The sequence below is a fragment of the Macaca mulatta genome, chromosome 5 (assembly GCF_049350105.2).
Source record: "Macaca mulatta isolate MMU2019108-1 chromosome 5, T2T-MMU8v2.0, whole genome shotgun sequence".
Taxonomy (NCBI): domain Eukaryota; kingdom Metazoa; phylum Chordata; class Mammalia; order Primates; family Cercopithecidae; genus Macaca; species Macaca mulatta.
Genome location: NC_133410.1, coordinates 195,126,287 through 195,144,604, shown reverse-complemented (window position 1 = coordinate 195,144,604; position 18,318 = coordinate 195,126,287). Strand labels below are relative to the sequence as shown.

The following is an 18,318-nucleotide window of genomic DNA, read 5'->3' as shown; positions in this document are numbered from 1 at the left end:
GAGCGCCGGCGCCGGCGGGCGTGGCCGGGGCGGAGGGATCTCCTGCACTCGGAGAGCGTGAGGCGCCGGCGCCGAGCTGGGCGGCCGGGCGCGAGCGCGGGGAGCCGGCGCGGGAGCGGGGCGCGCGGCAGGTACCATGCGGGCGCGCGAGCCCGGCGAGACCCCCGGCAGGCCCGGTCCCCACCCGGGGGCGCGCTGAGACGGCAGGTGAGCTCCCCCAGAGTGCCGTCGCCACTTCGACCAACTTTGCGGTAAGTTCGCTGGGGCGCGGGGGCGAGGGCGTGGAGCCCGCTGCGGTGCGGGCTCTGTGGGTGCCCGCCCGGTCCCCGGCTCGGGCTCCGGCGCTGCCGAAAACCGATGAGTGCGCGACCTTGCGGAGGGTGCAGTGACTCGGTCCTTCCCCCTTGGGAAGTTCAGCACTGGCTAGTTGGGTGCCGGCGGCGGAGTGGGAGGAGGCGACCGCGCGGGGCCGGCCCGGAGCCATTGCTGGGGTCCGATCCTTTCTGGCTCGCCGCCTTCCCCCCGGGAGCTCGCCGCGTTGCGCCGGCCTCGCGGTCTCCTGGGGCATCCCGCCGTCTGCGAAAGACCCTCTCGCTGAGAAGTGCACGCGGGAGGCCCGCGCGGGGCTGCCGGGTCCCTGGGTCCCTGGGTGTTTGCGCCCTGCAGGAGCGCTGCTTGGAGGTGTAGATGCAACCGGTGGACTGCGGAGTGAAGGGCTGCGAGGCTGCATTTCGCGGCTGAACATCTGCACAACGTGCGGTTTGTCAGTGTTTTCTGTCTTCTCTGGAGGAGGAACTTTTAAGATCTTTTTAAAAGAAAGAGGTTTTGGTCTTTCATTGCTTAAAAAAGAAAAAAAAAACCTCAGTGCTTTCTTTTACAGAGCCAACTTTCTGCTGTGTGTGAGATTTTTTTGTTCCCGCTGATGTGAATTGCAAGGCTTTGGAAACAAGGACGCAATTGTATGAGTTAGGAAAGTAAACTCATAAATATTTTCTATGCAGTTAAGTTTTTTTTTTTTTTCGTGTGTCTGAACTGTGGTTTCATTAAGTGGCTTTTGTTAAGCAATTCCCGGGTGCCTGATATAGGCGATTTTTTAAGTGGATATTAACAGTGATTATCAGTATGAGAAAAGGCTGAAAAGAAAATGACCTTCAGCTATTCACTTCTTTTTCAAAAGCAGATTCTTAATACCTCTTATATTCAGATACAGGTTTCGATAGTTTAATTTGTGTGTGAGAACTAGGTAATAGTGATGTTTTTCATACTGTTCTTAATGAGTTTGGTTATGCTGTCAAACACATACAGTTGTTACAGGGACGTTTGAAAAGTTGTTTCTCGAGTTAATAGTTAATTGTGATATTTGTCTTTGTCTTTTTGTCTTAGGAAGACAGCTCTGATTCCACAATTAGAATTATTCCTTCGTATTTAAGATGTAAAAATACTTAAAACACTATGTAATTTTTTAAAACAACAATTGGTATAAGCCTTGAGTTATGCTAAACATGGCATTTAACAAGCGTAAGGTAAGGTTTGATTTGAATAAAGTTTGCATTTGTATACCCATTTTTTGAAAAATGAACACCTTAAATGAGCCAAATTCTTTGGCACTCTGAAAAGAAGTGAGGTTGTTAGAGGGCTTTATAAAATCATTTTGGGCCACCTGTATATTCATTTGTCTCTTTTAATTAGTCACTGGAAGTATCCCCGTTGGGTTCTTATGTTAGTAGATCATTTAAATCCATGGTCCGGACAGGTGCCAAAAGAAAAATGTTTAAAAATTATGGCCAGGCACGGTGGCTCACGCCTGTAATCCCAGCACTTTGGGAGGTCGAGGCGGGAGGATCACCGGAGGTCGGGGGTTCGAGACCAGCCTGACCAACATGGAGAAACCCCCGTCTCTACTAAAAATACAAAATTAGCCCGGTGTGATGGCGCATGCCTGTAATCCGAGCTACTTGGGAGGCTGAAGCAGGAGAATCGCTTGAACCCGGGAGGCGGAGGTTGCAGTGAGCGAAGATCACACCATTGCAGTTCAGCCTGGGCAAAAATAAATAAATAAAATAAATAAATGAAAAGAAAAGAAAAATCTTATGCACAAACTAATTCTGTTTTCATTCCCCTGATCATTCATTCACCTTTCCATTGCCTTTAGAATTTGCTTTGAGGCCCCTTTGAAGCAGTCATTTCTTTGAATGTTAGAGGTGGATAGGATCTTAGAGATTTATGTTTTAATGCTTTACCCACTTGCTTTCCACCCAAGTTTGGCTGATTTTACGTAGAATCAGTAAGCCAAATCAAATTAGTACATTATTATTGCATTAAATTCTGTCTCAGTGGCATGATTTGTAGCCTAAAGGACCTGATTTAATAGCAGGGAGCCATAAGGCTAGATGTGCTGTTTAATCTTTATGAGTGGGGATTTGCAGTAGATAATTGTTCTTTTGACCAGATTATATAGAAGTTGAAGCCAACCTCTGTCTTTTGGTCTCACTTAATTGTTCAGTTTGCAAGGGCTCATTTATCCTTAGACACTGGAGAAGAGTTTTTGAAATGAGTGATATATGTCAGTTAAGATCAGGAAGTTGCCACTTTCTCTTATGTCTGAGGGGAACTACTTTTCATTTCAAAAATATATTCTGATGAGGAATCTGCATATTTCACTTAAGTTTTTAAAGTCATCTTTCTTTTACTGTAAGTCCCAGATTTAAATACGTTGCCTGAATTCTTGCTTAATTCCAAGGGTTCATTATGTATGTGAAGATAAGTCTATAAAGTAAAAATAATAAAGTCTTCTATACACTGCTTAGGAAAATTAGTCATGATTTAATCTGTATCCTTCATAGAATATTAAAGATAGAGCCTCGTGATAATCTGCAAAACAGACACTGATCTGACATTATCTATCGCCAATTTTGGGGCAGTGTAAGGTGGGTGGTGACCTCTTTCTGAGCTACTGGAAATCAGTCCTCTACAGAGCAGCCGTCTGCAGTGTTGTTACCGCCCTCGTGGTTGCGCCTGGATTTTCTGTTAATTTGAGAAGGATGGATGTTTTATTTTCCTATGTTATCTCTCTCTAGATCCCCTCCCCAACACAGTCCTGCCTCCCATTTCTCACTCTTAATGCTTCATTCATCTGTCCATTTACCAATCCAACAATAGTGGACCTCCTCTGTGTCAAACACTGAGCCAGACACAACATCTAGTGAACAAATCATGTTTCCTGCCCTCAAGCAGCTTGTAGTCTGATAAGGGAGAGGACAAGTACACAGTCTCTTATAGACCTGTGTAATAAGAGATCCATTCAGGTCAAGGTGGTCCATAGCAGCAGCTCATTGAACTAGGGGATCTGGGGCAGGTGGATTTAGAATAATGTGAGTTCTGAGGGAAGTGTGATTCAGAGGGGAACAATTCCAGCAGAGGAAATGATGTGTGCAAAGCAAGTTATAGAAAACATAGTGTGGCTTGTGGCGTGATGAGTGGAGAGAAATTCTGAAGACCTCATCATACCATGTTATGTTAGGAAAAGGATTGGCTTCTTTTTTTTGCCTAGGTAGAACAGATAATCTTGACTATGACTTAAATAATCTTATTAAAAAAGGGATTATTATTTTTATGAGGCAGAGGTTAAGGAGAGAGAAAAAGAAGGAAATGTTGAAAACAAAGGTGAAAATAAATAAGCTGTATGTGAGAAGTAGAGGGCGGGAAAAAAAGAAAAGATTGATGTTTGCATTACTTTCCGAAGAGAAGAGGTCAAGATGTTACATTAGTTTAGAGCCTTCACCACTAGGTGGTGTTATTGGCTCAAGACAGCTTGGTTACTGAACTTGCGGCAAGTCTGGGAAGTATCCCTTTTTGTTTTGAAATAAGAAATAGTGTTGGGAAATTAGGAAATTAGGTAGAGGTCAGATTATCAAAGGTCTTTAATGCAAGGTTAAGAAGAATATACTTAGCAGGCTAAGGGGAAATACTGAATATTTTCAAACTAAAGAATAATGTCACAAAGAAATTTGAATAGGTTGACTGAGATTGGGGGCAGAAAGCAGGAATACCGAAAGACTGTGGGAATACTCTGCATGAACAAAATACTCATTCGAACTAGGTGGCAGCAGCAGAAATGCAAAGGGAACCATTTTGAGAAATTGAGAAAGAAATGTCAAGTCTGGATGACTTTTAAGAAATGAAGGTTTGAGAGCCAGGAGACTATAAAGATTTTAGTCCATCCTTCAATTTCTTGAATAAATGGAGTCGAAAGGATTAAGCAAGTTCCTTGAATTCACCCAGTTGATTAGTGACAAAGCTGGAGCTAGGTTTCACATTTGATGTTCTCCCAAACCCTTCCTTTTTGTTTGATTTGTTGGTTCGCAAACTTGGTTGATTTGGTAAGTGGCGAGATTGGAAAATACACTGGAAGAGCTGTTATTTTGCAATGGCAAGTGGGTGAAAAGTCTATATAGTTGTCCCTTGGTCTCTAAGGGAGATTTGGGATTTTATACCCAAATCTGAGGATGCTCAAGTCCCTTATATAAAATGGGGTACTATTTGTATTTTTACTGTTTTATTGTTTATTTTAAAGACTTTCTCAACCTGAGGTTGGTTGGATCCATGGATGCAGAACTCCCCTATAGTGAAGGCCAATCATATAACTTAGTTTTGATGGTATTTCAGGAGGAGTGTTACAAGGCGTTTGAGAGAGATTAGAGCTGAGATTTTAGATTTGGTGCACTGATCCTTCATGATTGGAGGCAGAGTGGATGAGATCTTTAAGGGTAGTAATACATGCATGTGGAAGAAGAGTTGGAAGAAAAGTTTGTAATGCTAGCATTTTAGGTGAGTCAATGTAAAGTGTAAAAGAATATGGAAGAGAATCAGGAGAATGTTGTCATTCATTTTTCATACCTATAGATTGCCTCTTTGTTTTGAGGGACTCTGTGACTGTATGAGAGATCAGGAGTGTTGGGGAGAGGAGTGAGTAGTGTCAAAGGTGTCATGAAATCAAGGAGGATGAGCACTGAGAAAGGTCATTGGTTTGACATTAGCTTGTGATGCTGGAACAGCTGTTCTGCCAGGGTGGCCTGCAGGATCTCGGTGGAGAAGTGTTTAGCGCAGAGGGAGTTCTAAGGAAGCCAGGGCGGTGCCGTGAAACTCCTTTTCTTGCGATCTTCGCCAGTATAAAAAAAGAGAAGAATAAGAGTGTTTGTTTGAAAGAAGTGAAGGTTTGGATGAAGTTTATTTATTTATTTATTTATTTTGAGACGGAGTCTCTGTCACCCAATGGCGCGATCTCAGCTCACTGCAACCTCCGCCTCCTGGGTTCAAGCGATTCTCCTGCTTCAGCCTCCTGAGTAGCTGGGACTACAGGTGTGTGCCACCACGCCCGGCTAATTTTTGTATTTTTAGTACAGATGGAGTTTCACCAAGTTGGCCAGGATGGTCTGGATCTCTTGACCTCATGATCTATCTGCCCACCTCAGCCTCCCCAAGTACTGGGATTGCAGGCATGAGCCACCGCACCTGGCCAAGTTTATTTTTCAAGGAGGGGAAGAACCTGTGTGTGTGTATGGATTCTACACAAGGTGTCAGGAGTGGGAGGAGCTGTAAAAGAGGCGAGATTTTGTGGCATCAGAGTATCTTTATTTGCAGTTAGGGTGGGTGGCATCTCTTCTGAGGGGTAAAAAGAGAGAACAGGTGAAGAGAACATTTTAAGAATAGTAGGGAAGATGGACTTTTCTCCCTGAAGATTTCCGTCTTCTTGCTATACATGCAACATTCACTTTCCTGGCCTGTCATTTAGTGAAGGGTTGACGGAATCTGATTATACAGGGAGCCCAATTCAACATATAAAATCAAGCCGTACCAACTTGGGAGTGGAGGAAGTGGCCATTGTTGATTATTGGCTACTCTGCCAAGATGTCATTTAAGTTTCTTCTGTGTGTGGAGAAAAATACATTAGATGAGATGATCTCCACTCACAAGAGGTCAGGAGTCTGTTTATTGGCCTTCTCCTTGGGCAAAGTTTGCGCTGGAATGTGGATGAGGAGAAAGTAGTTGGAGGATAAGGAATATAGAGAGAGGGGAAAGAAGAGAATAGCACAGGAGTGCCTCCCCCTGCCAGGAACAGGCACACAGCCGCTGCCTACTTGTCCTGTCTTGCGCCAGGGAGCACAGAACAACTAGAACCCGTCATCTTCATGATGCCAACAGACATGTTTTATAGGTTCACGTAGATAAGCAGGTTTTATATAGAGGCTGTTTGAAAAATAGGACGTCTGTTTAACTTTCTTAAGGACAAGAACACTTCAGGAATCTATTTTTGGATTGATTAAATCATGTACATGCTGAAGTTTTCTGAAAAAGTCAGATTGTAGTTCCACACTGTCACTATCAGTAAAGACCATTCTCAGGGTTAAATTGGAACCAGTCATTGATCACGTGAAGGCAATATTTAAATTATGTCTTGCTAGAGTTATCAGATTATTGCAGCTCCAGTGAAAGCTAGCAACATATAAATGGAGTTAGCAGAAGTAATTAAATGACATCTACCAAGCCTACAGCTGCTGCTTAGTTTCTAGGGTCACAGCTTCCTCCATTCATACTGAAAATCATATGAAGATGGGTCGAAAAGAATTAGTATACACCCAGAAAATAAACAGGATCTACTCATTAGTATTTCGGTGTAAGAATGAAGGCTTTTAAAAGTACCCACATGGCTATGATAATTGAACTAGAAAAATTGAGAGTTTTTTTTCCTGTTCTAAATTTTATCTGGAATGTCTGATATTTTAGAACTCATTCAACATTTTATTTAATATACAGTATTTTTAAAAAGCCATTTATGCTGGGTGCGGTGGCTTGCGCCTGTAATCCCAGCACTTTGGGAGGCGGAGGTGGGTGGATCACTTGCAGCCAGGAATTCGAGATTAGCCTGGCCAACATGGCGAAACCATGTCTCTACTAAAATACAAAAGTTAGCTGGTCATGGTTGTGCATGCCTGTAGTCCTAGCTACTCAGGAGGCTGAGGCACGAGAATCACTTGAACCTAGAAGGCGGAGGTTGCAGTGAGCCCAGATTGCACCACTGTGCTCCAGTCTAGGTGACAGAACAAGACTGTCTCACAACAAAACAAAACAAAACAAAACTCATTTGCAATTCGTAATCTCTTGACAACTTCATGTGTTTGCCGACCAGGCAGAGTGTCTCACAACTGTAATCCCAGCATTTTGGGAGGTCCAGGCAGGTGGGTCAGTTGAGCTCAGGACCTTGAGACCAGCCTGGGCAATATGGTGAAAACCCATCTCTACAAAAATACAAAAAATTAGCTGGGCATGGTGGTACACCCAGGTACCCGGGAGGCTGAGGTGGGGGGATCACTTGAGCGTGGGAGGTTGTGCTGCAATGAGCTATGGATGGTGCCACTGCTCTCCAGCCGGGGAGACAGAGCAAGACCTTGTCTCAGGGGGAAAAAAAAGATGCTTGCAATTTAGAGATCTCTTAAAAATACTTTAAAAATGTGACACTGAACTGAACTTGATGTTCCAGATTTTAATCGTGAGTTAAATTCTACTGACGCTTTCACTATGTGGATAGAAAATGAGAGTGAGGAAGAGCACAGTGAGGGAGAACACAAAGTTCTCAACTTAATAATTTTGTGTTTTTATCATAACATGTGGAATGAAAAGTTTAGTAATGTTTTCCTGTTCCATAAACGGCTGGAATGACTACTGATGTTTTTAGGAGTTGTGACCTCTCAGTAGTAAACGTGCAGCGTTTAACAGAATTGATGCATTGTGCGGTGCCGCGTCCCACCTAATGTCCTCTCTCTGTGGCTGGTAAAACCCTTCGAAGACTTGAGCTTGAGGTTGTCTAAACACTTGCATATTTGCAGTTATGTTTTCAGCACAGGGGCTGTGTTTTGTTTTGTGAAGAATGTGCAGTCACAGTAATGGATTGAAGCATTTTACATGAAGGTCTCCCTAATGAAATATGAAGATATTAATATCTGGTTTTTACTGGAAAAGTTATTTTTCTTCCGTATTTATAGATTTTCAGAGATCTATGCTAAAGATATTTAAGCTTTGGACCGGGAGCCCTTCTCCCTCAAGGCTGAACTAAGTAAACACACTTTGTTTTTGCTTTGGAAAATGCATTTTAGAAATCCCAAATTACAGTGAGTTTAAGCAGTGTGATCACCTTCTAAATATCAAAGTATAGCCCTTGGCTCAGATGGTCTTTGGAGTTTAATTTGCATAAGCAAGGAGTCTAGGTGATAAGGTCCTTTTTAGATGAAATGGTGTTTGAGTCTTTCGCCCCCTTCAGCTTTTCTGTTTGTTTTGTGGAAGAGCCACCCACAGCCATTGTTTTGATCAGGGTGGTTTTTATAGTGAAACCTGCGTTCGTGGTTCTTGGTTACATTATTGCAGGGTTAAGAATATCTCCCAAAAAGTGTATTTTTTCATTTAATAATTTATTCTAATCACAGTAGCATTCTGTTAGTCAAGTTTGCGGAGTACATTCAGGGTTTTCAAAGGTCTCAGCCATGAATGTGGTCCACAAGTCCGTCCCAGCTGTATTGTGTCCCATGAGAACTGGTGAGTAGGATGTGGAAGGTAATTGGGTGTTTGGTAATCCAGTTGGGGATGAGTGGGTAGTGGCAGGGGCTGTGGTGGGACTGAGTACCTGAGACACCACGGGGAGAGAACAGCCATAGCAATCTGATGTGTTGGGCATGGTCCATGTGTCTTGGGGGATGGAAGAGTGCCAGAGCCTTTTGGCAGGGTGGATGGGGGGAAACAGCATGGAACATTTGCGAGTGGGTTTTTGTTGTTGTTGTTGTTGTTGTTGTTGTTGTTTTTTGAGATGGAGTCTTGCTCTGTCACCCAGGCTGGATTGCAATGATGTGATCTCGGCTCACTGCAACCTCCGCCTCCCGTGTTCAAGCAATTCTCCTGCCTCTGCCTCCCAAGTAGCTGGGACCACAGGTGTGCACCACCGCACCCAGCTAATTTTTGTATTTTTAGTAGAGACGGGGTTTCACCATGTTGGCCAGGATGGTCTCCATCTCTTGACCCTGTGATCGCCCACCTTAGCCTCCCAAAGTGCTGGGATTACAGGCGTGAGCCACCTGCTGGATTACTGAGTATTTATGGGTTGTCTCCAAGTTGTAATGTTAGGCTTCAACTGCACAAAAATCTTTATTTACTCACTATTTCTTATCACACCACTGTGTTGTGGTTCCCTTTGCTTCCTCAGTGGCCACCGTCTCCCCTTGGGCCTCCCACTTGGGCCCTTCCAATCTTGGGGCTCTGCTCTTGGATTTTTTTCTTCCGCCTGCTCTCTTCCTTGGTGACGTCATTCAGTTCTGTGGTTTTAAATACCATCTTTCATATTCTGACAACTCTCAAATTTCTGTCTGCAGACTGGAGTCTCCCACTTATCTGCTGCCCACTCACAGTCTTTTTATTTTAATTTTTTATTTTTGAGACGGAGTCTTGCTCTGTCCCCAGGCTGGAGTGCAGTGGCACCATCTCGGCTCAGTGCAAGCTCTGCCTCCCGGGTTCCCGCTGTTGTCCTGCCTCAGCCTCCCGAGGAGCTGGGACTACAGGCGCTGCCACGTCGCCCGGCTAATTTTTTGTGTTTTTTGTAGAAACGGGGTTTCGCTGTGTTAGCCAGGATGGTCTTGATCTCCTGACCTCGTGATCTGCCTGCCTGGGCCTCCTAAAGTGCTGGGATTGTAAGTGTGAGCTACCGCGCCCGGCCCACTCACATTCTTTACTTGGATAGCCAGTGGCCGTTCCCATCTTACCCTGTCCAAAACTGACCCCCCAATCTGTTCCCCAAGAATTCTGCTCCTCCTGTCTCCCTCTTGGTTCCTGGCCCACTTGTTCTCTACGCTCAGCACTTTGGCATCCTCTGTGGTACTGCTGACTCCTCTTTTCCCTTCCTCTCTCCATTCCAGTGCATCAGGAAACCCTGAAATAGATTCAGAGTCTGCCTCTGCCCCCGTTGTGCCCTGACCCGCAAGCCCTCTGCCTGTGTTGTTGCCGCAGCCTCCGACTGCTCCGGTCGCCCTCCAGCTTCTGCTGGCTGCCTCGCAGGCTTTTCCGTTTTACTTAGACCATGGCACTCCTCTGTTCAGAATCATCCGGGGGGCTTCTCACTTTGTTTATACTAAACTCTAAAGTCCTGAAAATCGTCCTTTATCCATGAGTCCATACTGATCTTTGTTTATCGAGACGGAGTCTCGCTCTGTGGCCCAGGCTTCAGTGCAGTGGTGCGATCTCGGCTCACTGCAAGCTGTGCCTCCCGGGTTCACACTGTTCTCCTGCCTCAGCTTCCCAAGTAAGTGGGATTACAGGTGCCTGCCACCATGCCCAGCTAATTTTTTGTATTTTTAGTAGAGACGGGATTTCACTGTGTTAGCCAGGATGGTCTTGATCTCCTGACCTCGTCATCTGCCTGTCTTGGCCTCCTGAAGTGCTGGGATTACAGGTGTGAGCCACCACGCTCGGCCCATACTGATCTTAAGAAAAAAAAAAAAGATTCAGGCTGGGTGCAGTGGCTCACATCTGTAATCCTAGCAGTTCGGGAGGCTGAGTCGGGCAAATCGCTTGAGCCTGGGTGTTTGAGACCAGCCAACATGGTGAAACCCGGTCTCTACAAAAAATACCACGCTTGGTGGTAGTCCCTGAGTATCTAAAATTCTGTCAGTCTAAATCTACAGGCACACCTGTATAGTCCCAGCTGCTCAGGAGACTGAGACTGGGCCCAACAAGCTCAAGGCTTCAGTGAGCCGAGATCGTGCCACTGCGCCCCAGCCTGGGTGAGAGAGCCAGACCCTGAAAAAGAAAAAAAAATTGAATAAATAAATAGGGGAAGATAGACAAATCAGTTTCATAGAAGAATTCTACATATTTCGGGTAGCAAAACTCTCCACCTCTTAAGCGTGGGCTGCGTGTGGTGACCTTACAAATCATACAGTACAGGAAGGGGTGAAAGTAACCTGACTGAAGAACCTGGCGGATGCTACCTCAGTCACGTGGTCGGGGGCAGCATCAACACTGACACATCGGGTTGATTTTACCCCTTGCTACGGTGTGATGGAAATGGCAATCTACGTCTGTGGCTTTCCTCCCCAAAACCTAACCCCAGTCGAATGAGCAAAACATCAGATTCCAGTTGAGGGACATCCTACAAAATACCTGACTAGTACTTCTCGAAACTGTCCAGATCATTAAAAGCAAGGAAAATCTGAGAAACGTACCTTCCAGAGGAGCCTTAGGAGACATGACAGCTAAATGTAAGGTGGAGTCTTGGAAGGGATTCTGGGATGGAGAGAAGGTCTTGGGTGAAATCTGAGCAAATCTGAGTGAAGTACGGACTGCAGTTAATGATGATGTATCGGTACTGGTTCATTAGTTGTATGTAGTATAATGTACTCATGCGAGATGTCAACAGTAGGGGAAGCTCTCTTTGCAACTTTTCTGTAAATCTGAAAGCATTCTAAAATAAGGTTTATTTAAAAAAAAAAAAAAAAAAGCCCCCTTTCATGATAGGTTCTCTCCCAGCATGTGCCCCGGCCTTACTGCTGTCCTTCAGTCGCTGTGCCCCAGCTGCGTGGTCCCTTTCTTGCTTCCCTCATCTAGTGCTTCTCTGCTGGTGTGACTTTCTGCCCTGGAGGATGTTTGACAATGTCTTGAGATAGAGGTATTTTTAGTCATCACAGCTGGGTGATGAGGGAGATGCCACAGGCTTCTAACTGGTGGGGACTGGGAATAATATTGAACACTCTCCATTGCTCCAAAGAATCTAAGAGTTGCCCAGCATGTCACTAGCGTAAGCCCTGGCCCTTTGGATTTAGGGTTCCCTCTTTTCCTTCAGGTTCCGGACCGTGGTTTTTCTTTGCCCTGCTTTAGTTTTCTCCTTAGCACTTACTTATGGGCATCGGATATACTCTGTTTACTTGTCTGTCTGTCTGTCTCTGGCCAGGAAATGTGTGTTCCGTCAGGACTTGTTGGAAATTTGGTTCACGTTTGAATCCCCAGCATCTAGAGCTCACCTGAGGCCTAGTATGCGCTCATTAAACCTGTGTAAAAGGAATTAAATAATTAATGGAAGGGGTGAATGGATGGTAAAGATAACACATACTCGTGCTAAAAAGTCCATGGGAGAGACAAATGCCGCTGTAATCACTTCCTCAGCTGCCTGTTTCTCTGCCGGTTCTCTAGAAGTTACCGCTGTGAACAGCTGCTTGTCTGCCTCGACTTTTCTGTCCATTTTAAACTATCCGTGGGTACGTTTTATCTGCGCCCCCTTCTCCTCTTTTTTAAACAAACATACATAGGATCAGCTTAGTTTTTCCAGTTAATATAGCTAGACATATGTCAACATACAGAGTGCTATCTTACCTTTTTAATGGCTGCATGATAACTTTGTATGTGGAATTAAGCAAAAATACTTCAAGTACTTGCAATAGAATCCTAGTATAATACTTTGTTGTACAGTGGATGATGGTAAAAATATCTCCTAAAATATAATGTGTCTCCTGAAACAAAAGACACTGCTTGCTAAACATCATCCAAGTGTTTTGGTTTTGTTTTTTTGTTTTTGAGACAGAGTTTAGCTCTGTTGCCCAGCCTGGAGTGCAATGGTGCGATCTTGGCTCACTGCAGCCTCTGCCTCCTGGGTTCGAGTGATTCTGTTGCCTCGGCCTCTGGAGTAGCTGAGATTACAGGCATGCACCACCACATCCTGCTAATTTTTGTATTTTTAGTAGAGACAGGGTTTCACCATGTTGGCCAGGCTGATCTTGAACTTCCTGAGCTCAAGGGATGCGCCTGCCTCGGCCTCCCAAAGTGCTGGGATTACAGGTGTGAGCCACCGCGCCCGGCCTCTTTATATGTATTTTTATTTCTAGTTTGTAAATCCCTCGGGATTAGGATCTTTGTCTTTTATTCTTTAACACCATACAAGGTTCTGTCTAAGAAGGTCCTCCATACCTGTAGGTTGAATTGAACTTTTCATTTGTTTTGATAAAATTACAAGATTATTTTATAATATTCAGATTTCCCCGAGTATTAGAACTGTTGACTAAATGGAGATACTTAAAGAGATAGTTTTGGGAGAAAATTGTTTTCTTATTTTGTTTAAATGATAATTGTTCTCCTGGAAGCCAAAAATCTGTCTAATTTCTGACTTTATCTGGAGAGGAGAAGGCATCATAGCGAAAGAACAAGTTAGGGTGGCCAACTTGAACGTGATTCAATATCAATTAAGCTTTAATTGCTTTAAGCACATCAGGTCTTTTCTTCCCCCTAAGACAAGGACTTACGGGGCAGAGTTGGCAGTAGCTAAGTTAAGACACTATAAATGTTGTTGTACCAATTTCAACTGGGCTGTCAAACCCACCCTCCAGTTTGCTATTCGTTTACCTCTGGTGGCATTCACATTTTGTGAATATTAATTTGAGAGTAACTTTGCAAGATCACAGTGCTGTCCTCTACCAGCCGTGCTGGGGCGTTTAGCGAAGCTGCATTGATTTACAAGATGAATTTGTTGGCAAAGGGGAACAGTTGATCTGAAAATAACTGTCCTGCTTCCCTGGCCAGACCTCAGCCCAGTGGACTTCGCCCACCTTCCCATTTGCTATTTGTTAAAGGCAACGTTTTCTTCATTTCTTCAGTTTCCCTCTTTCCTCCCCCAGTCACCCAGGGACTCCCCTGCAGGGTCTGCCACCATGTATTAATACATCGATTTGACCCTTTATGTGTGTTAGCTTAGAAGATTTAGCTTTTATGTGTGTGTGTCATCTTCTTATGGAGGGGCCTGGGGAGACAGGTTGTTCGGTGCCCTGAAGATAGGAGGCATTCGGTGAACAACTGGATGTTGACAGCAGTGGTGATAAAACATTGATATAGTTGGTAAGATTTGCTTCATTGACTTAGAGAGGAAAAGTGCTGCTTGACATCAGACTGCTGAATTCTGGTTTTTCTTTTGTAAATTGCCTTTCTTTGGGGCTTATGTTGGTGTTAAGTATCAGACTTGATGATATAATTGTTTTAATACCTTTAAGTAGTTATACAGAGCTGAATGAGACAGTAAACCCTTACATTATGTAGGGAGTGAACTTAACCATTCTTATACAGAAATAACATAATTTCAGGATAAATTTTGAAAGGAGATTACAAGCTGTTGTTATGGGGCACCATGTAAAAGCACTGCTGGCTTTTGTTTTTTCTGAATTAGTTGTCAGAAGCTTTGCATTCTCACAATACTGTAGGGGCATTAAGTTTGCCAGCTTTTGATCATTTAATTCGTTGTATGTAAGTAAATGTAAACAATGTTCATTACTTTTTAATGGTTGCTTATATTTGCCTTAACCCTTTAAATATAAAAATATAACTTGATTGTTACAGTTAGTAGTCTTTCATTTGATACTCATGAAGATTTTTGAGTTGTTTAAATATGAAAGATAGGACCTTGTCATTCAAAAATGAAGAGGAAGTTTTTGTTAAGTTTAGTAATTCTACACATGTTATAAGAATATTGATACTTATATTGGAAAACATGAAAAAAAGCCCAAACTGTTGCATTTATTTATATTCCATGTGTATGGAAAATATTTGTTTAAATGAGAGTTTTAAAACAATTACACACTTTCGCTTGTTTTATTCCCCACGGTAACGATTCTGATTTCTTCTTTTTCAGATTCCTGAGAGTTAAGCAATGGGGAGACATTCGGCCTTGCTTCTGCTCCTCCTCCTCCTCCTCCAACATTTTGGAGACAGTGATGGCAGCCAAAGACTTGAACAGACTCCTCTACAGTTTACACATCTCCAGTACAATGTCACGGTGCATGAGAACTCTGCAGCTAAGACTTACGTGGGGCATCCTGTCAAGATGGGTATTTACATGACACATCCATCGTGGGAAGTAAGGTACAAAATTGTCTCCGGAGACAGTGAAAACCTGTTCAAAGCTGAAGAGTACGTTCTCGGAGACTTTTGCTTTCTAAGAATAAGGACCAAAGGAGGAAATACAGCTATTCTTAATAGAGAAGTGAAAGACCACTACACATTGATAGTGAAAGCAGTTGAAAAAAATACTAATATGGAGGCGCGAACAAAGGTCAGGGTGCAGGTGCTGGATACAAATGACTTGAGACCGTTATTCTCACCCACCTCATACAGCGTTTCTTTACCTGAAAACACAGCCATAAGGACCAGTATTGCAAGAGTCAGCGCCACAGACGCAGACATAGGAACCAATGGGGAATTTTACTACAGCTTTAAAGATCGAACAGATATGTTTGCTATTCACCCAACCAGTGGTGTGATAGTGTTAACTGGTAGACTTGATTACCTAGAGACCAAGCTGTATGAGATGGAAATCCTCGCTGTGGACCGTGGAATGAAATTGTATGGGAGCAGTGGCATCAGCAGCATGGCCAGGCTGACGGTGCACATCGAACAGGCCAACGAATGTGCTCCCGTGATAACAGCAGTGACGTTGTCACCGTCAGAGCTGGACAGGGACCCAACATACGCCATCGTGACAGTGGATGACTGTGATCAGGGGGCCAATGGTGAAATAGCGTCTTTAAGCATCGTGGCAGGCGACCTTCTCCAGCAGTTCAGAACCGTGAGGTCCTTTCCAGGGAGTAAGGAATATAAAGTCAAAGCCATCAGTGGCGTTGATTGGGACAGTCATCCTTTCGGCTACAATCTCACACTACAGGCTAAAGATAAAGGAACTCCGCCCCAGTTCTCTTCTGTTAAAGTAATTCACGTGACTTCTCCACAGTTCAAAGCCGGGCCAGTCAAGTTTGAAAAGGATGTTTACAGAGCAGAAATAAATGAATTTGCTCCTCCTAACACTCCTGTGGTCATGGTAAAGGCCATTCCTGGTTATTCCCATTTGAGGTATGTTTTTAAAAGTACACCCGGAAAAGCTAAATTCAGTTTAAATTACAACACTGGCCTCATTTCTATTTTAGAACCGGTTAAAAAACAGCAGGCAGCCCATTTTGAACTCGAAGTAACAACAAGTGACAGAAAAGCCTCCACCAAGGTCTTGGTGAAAGTCTTAGGTGCAAATAGCAATCCCCCTGAATTTACCCAGACAGCATACAAAGCTGCTTTTGATGAGAATGTGCCCATCGGTACTACTGTCATGAGCCTGAGTGCCGTAGACCCTGACGAGGGTGAGAATGGATACGTGACATACAGTATCACAAATTTAAATCATGTGCCGTTTGTGATTGACCATTTCACTGGTGCTGTGAGTACGTCAGAAAACCTGGACTACGAACTGATGCCTCGGGTTTATACTCTGAGGATTCGTGCATCAGACTGGGGCTTGCCGTACCGCCGGGAGGCCGAAGTCCTTGCTACAATCACTCTCAATAACTTGAATGACAACACACCTTTGTTTGAGAAAATAAATTGTGAAGGGACAATTCCCCGAGATCTAGGCGTGGGAGAGCAAATAACTACTGTTTCTGCTATTGATGCAGATGAACTTCAGCTGGTACAGTATCAGATTGAAGCTGGAAATGAACTGGATTTGTTTAGTTTAAACCCCCACTCTGGGGTATTGTCATTGAAGCAATCGCTAATGGATGGCTTAGGTGCAAAGGTGTCTTTTCACAGTCTGAGAATCACAGCTACAGATGGAGAAAATTTTGCCACGCCGTTATATATCAACATCACAGTGGCTGCCAGTCGCAAGCTGGTAAACTTGCACTGTGAAGAGACTGGTGTTGCCAAAATGCTGGCAGAGAAACTCCTGCAGGCAAATAAATTACACAACCAGGGAGACGTGGAGGATATTTTCTTTGATTCTCACTCTGTCAACGCTCACATACCACAGTTTAGAAGCACTCTTCCGACTGGTATTCAAGTAAAGGAAAACCAGCCTGTGGGTTCCAGTGTAATTTTCATGAATTCCACTGACCTTGACACTGGCTTCAATGGAAAACTGGTCTATGCTATTTCTGGAGGAAATGAGGATAGTTGCTTCATGATTGACATGGAAACAGGAATGCTGAAAATTTTATCTCCTCTTGACCGTGAAACAACGGACAAGTACACCCTGAATATTACCGTCTATGACCTTGGGATACCCCAGAAGGCTGCGTGGCGTCTTCTAGACGTTGTGGTTGTCGATGCCAATGATAATCCACCTGAGTTTTTACAGGAGAGCTATTTTGTGGAAGTGAGTGAAGACAAGGAGGTACATAGTGAAATCATCCAGGTTGAAGCCACAGATAAAGACCTAGGGCCCAATGGACACGTGACGTACTCAATTCTTACAGACACAGATAAGTTTTCAATTGACAGCGCGACTGGTGTTGTTAAAATCATGCACCCTCTGGATCGAGAACTGCAGCATGAGCACTACTTAAAGATTGAAGCCAGGGACCAAGCCAGAGAAGAGCCCCAGCTGTTCTCCACGGTCGTTTTGAAAGTATCACTAGAAGATGTTAATGACAACCCCCCTAAATTTATTCCCCCTAATTATCGTGTGAAAGTCCGAGAGGATCTTCCAGAAGGAACCGTCATCATGTGGTTAGAAGCCCACGATCCTGATTTAGCTCAGTCTGGTCAAGTGAGATACAGCCTTATGGACCACGGAGAAGGAAACTTTGATGTGGATAAACTCAGTGGAGCAGTTAGAATCGTCCAGCAGTTGGATTTTGAGAAGAAGCAAGTGTATAATCTCACTGTGAGGGCCAAAGACAAGGGGAAGCCCGTTTCTCTGTCTTCTACTTGCTATGTTGAAGTTGAGGTGGTTGATGTGAATGAGAACTTGCACCCACCGGTGTTTTCCAGCTTTGTGGAAAGGGGGGCGGTGAAGGAAGACGCGCCTGTTGGTTCGTTGGTAATGACAGTGTCGGCTCATGATGAGGACGCCGGAAGAGATGGGGAGATCCGATACTCCATTAGAGATGGTTCTGGCGTTGGCGTTTTCAAAATAGGTGAAGAGACAGGTAAATATGTTTTCATTGCTTTCATTTGATACCCTCTTCCATGTTTTTTTTTTTCTTTAACCATCTGCCCTGTGACAGCTTCTTCACAATTCCCGGTTGCTCTTTGGGCTTGGTGTAGATGTGCATGTGAATATTGTTTTGGCCCGGCCGCTGTATGTAGGTGTGTTTATTCGTCGTAAGCCATGAAGATGGAAACAAAAGGGCCTGAATGATTTAAGTGGCGTAAAGTGAGTAAAAGACCAGGAATATGTTGAAATTGTTCCCACTGATACTGATCTCCAAATTTGTACTCTATTGTCAAAAGCATCATTATGGTTTTCTTCTAACTTTGAGA

The 18,318-nt window shown here is 44.0% G+C and overlaps 1 protein-coding gene across 4 annotated transcripts in view; it reads left to right on the top strand.

Annotated features, from left to right (window-relative positions):
* FAT1 (FAT atypical cadherin 1) overlaps nt 1–18,318 on the top strand; it is a 142,685-nt gene that overhangs the window by 2,785 nt on the left and 121,582 nt on the right. For 2 of the 4 annotated variants that reach the window (XM_015139660.3, XM_078002552.1), the window contains exons 1-2: nt 47–251; nt 14,702–17,984. In XM_015139660.3, coding sequence (XP_014995146.3) covers nt 14,720–17,984 — 3,265 coding nt within the window. In that variant the 5' untranslated portion in view covers nt 47–251; nt 14,702–14,719. Of the gene's footprint in view, nt 1–46; nt 252–14,701; nt 17,985–18,318 lie in introns of those variants that run through there. The other 2 variants (XM_078002554.1, XM_078002553.1) reach the window with 1 other exon arrangement.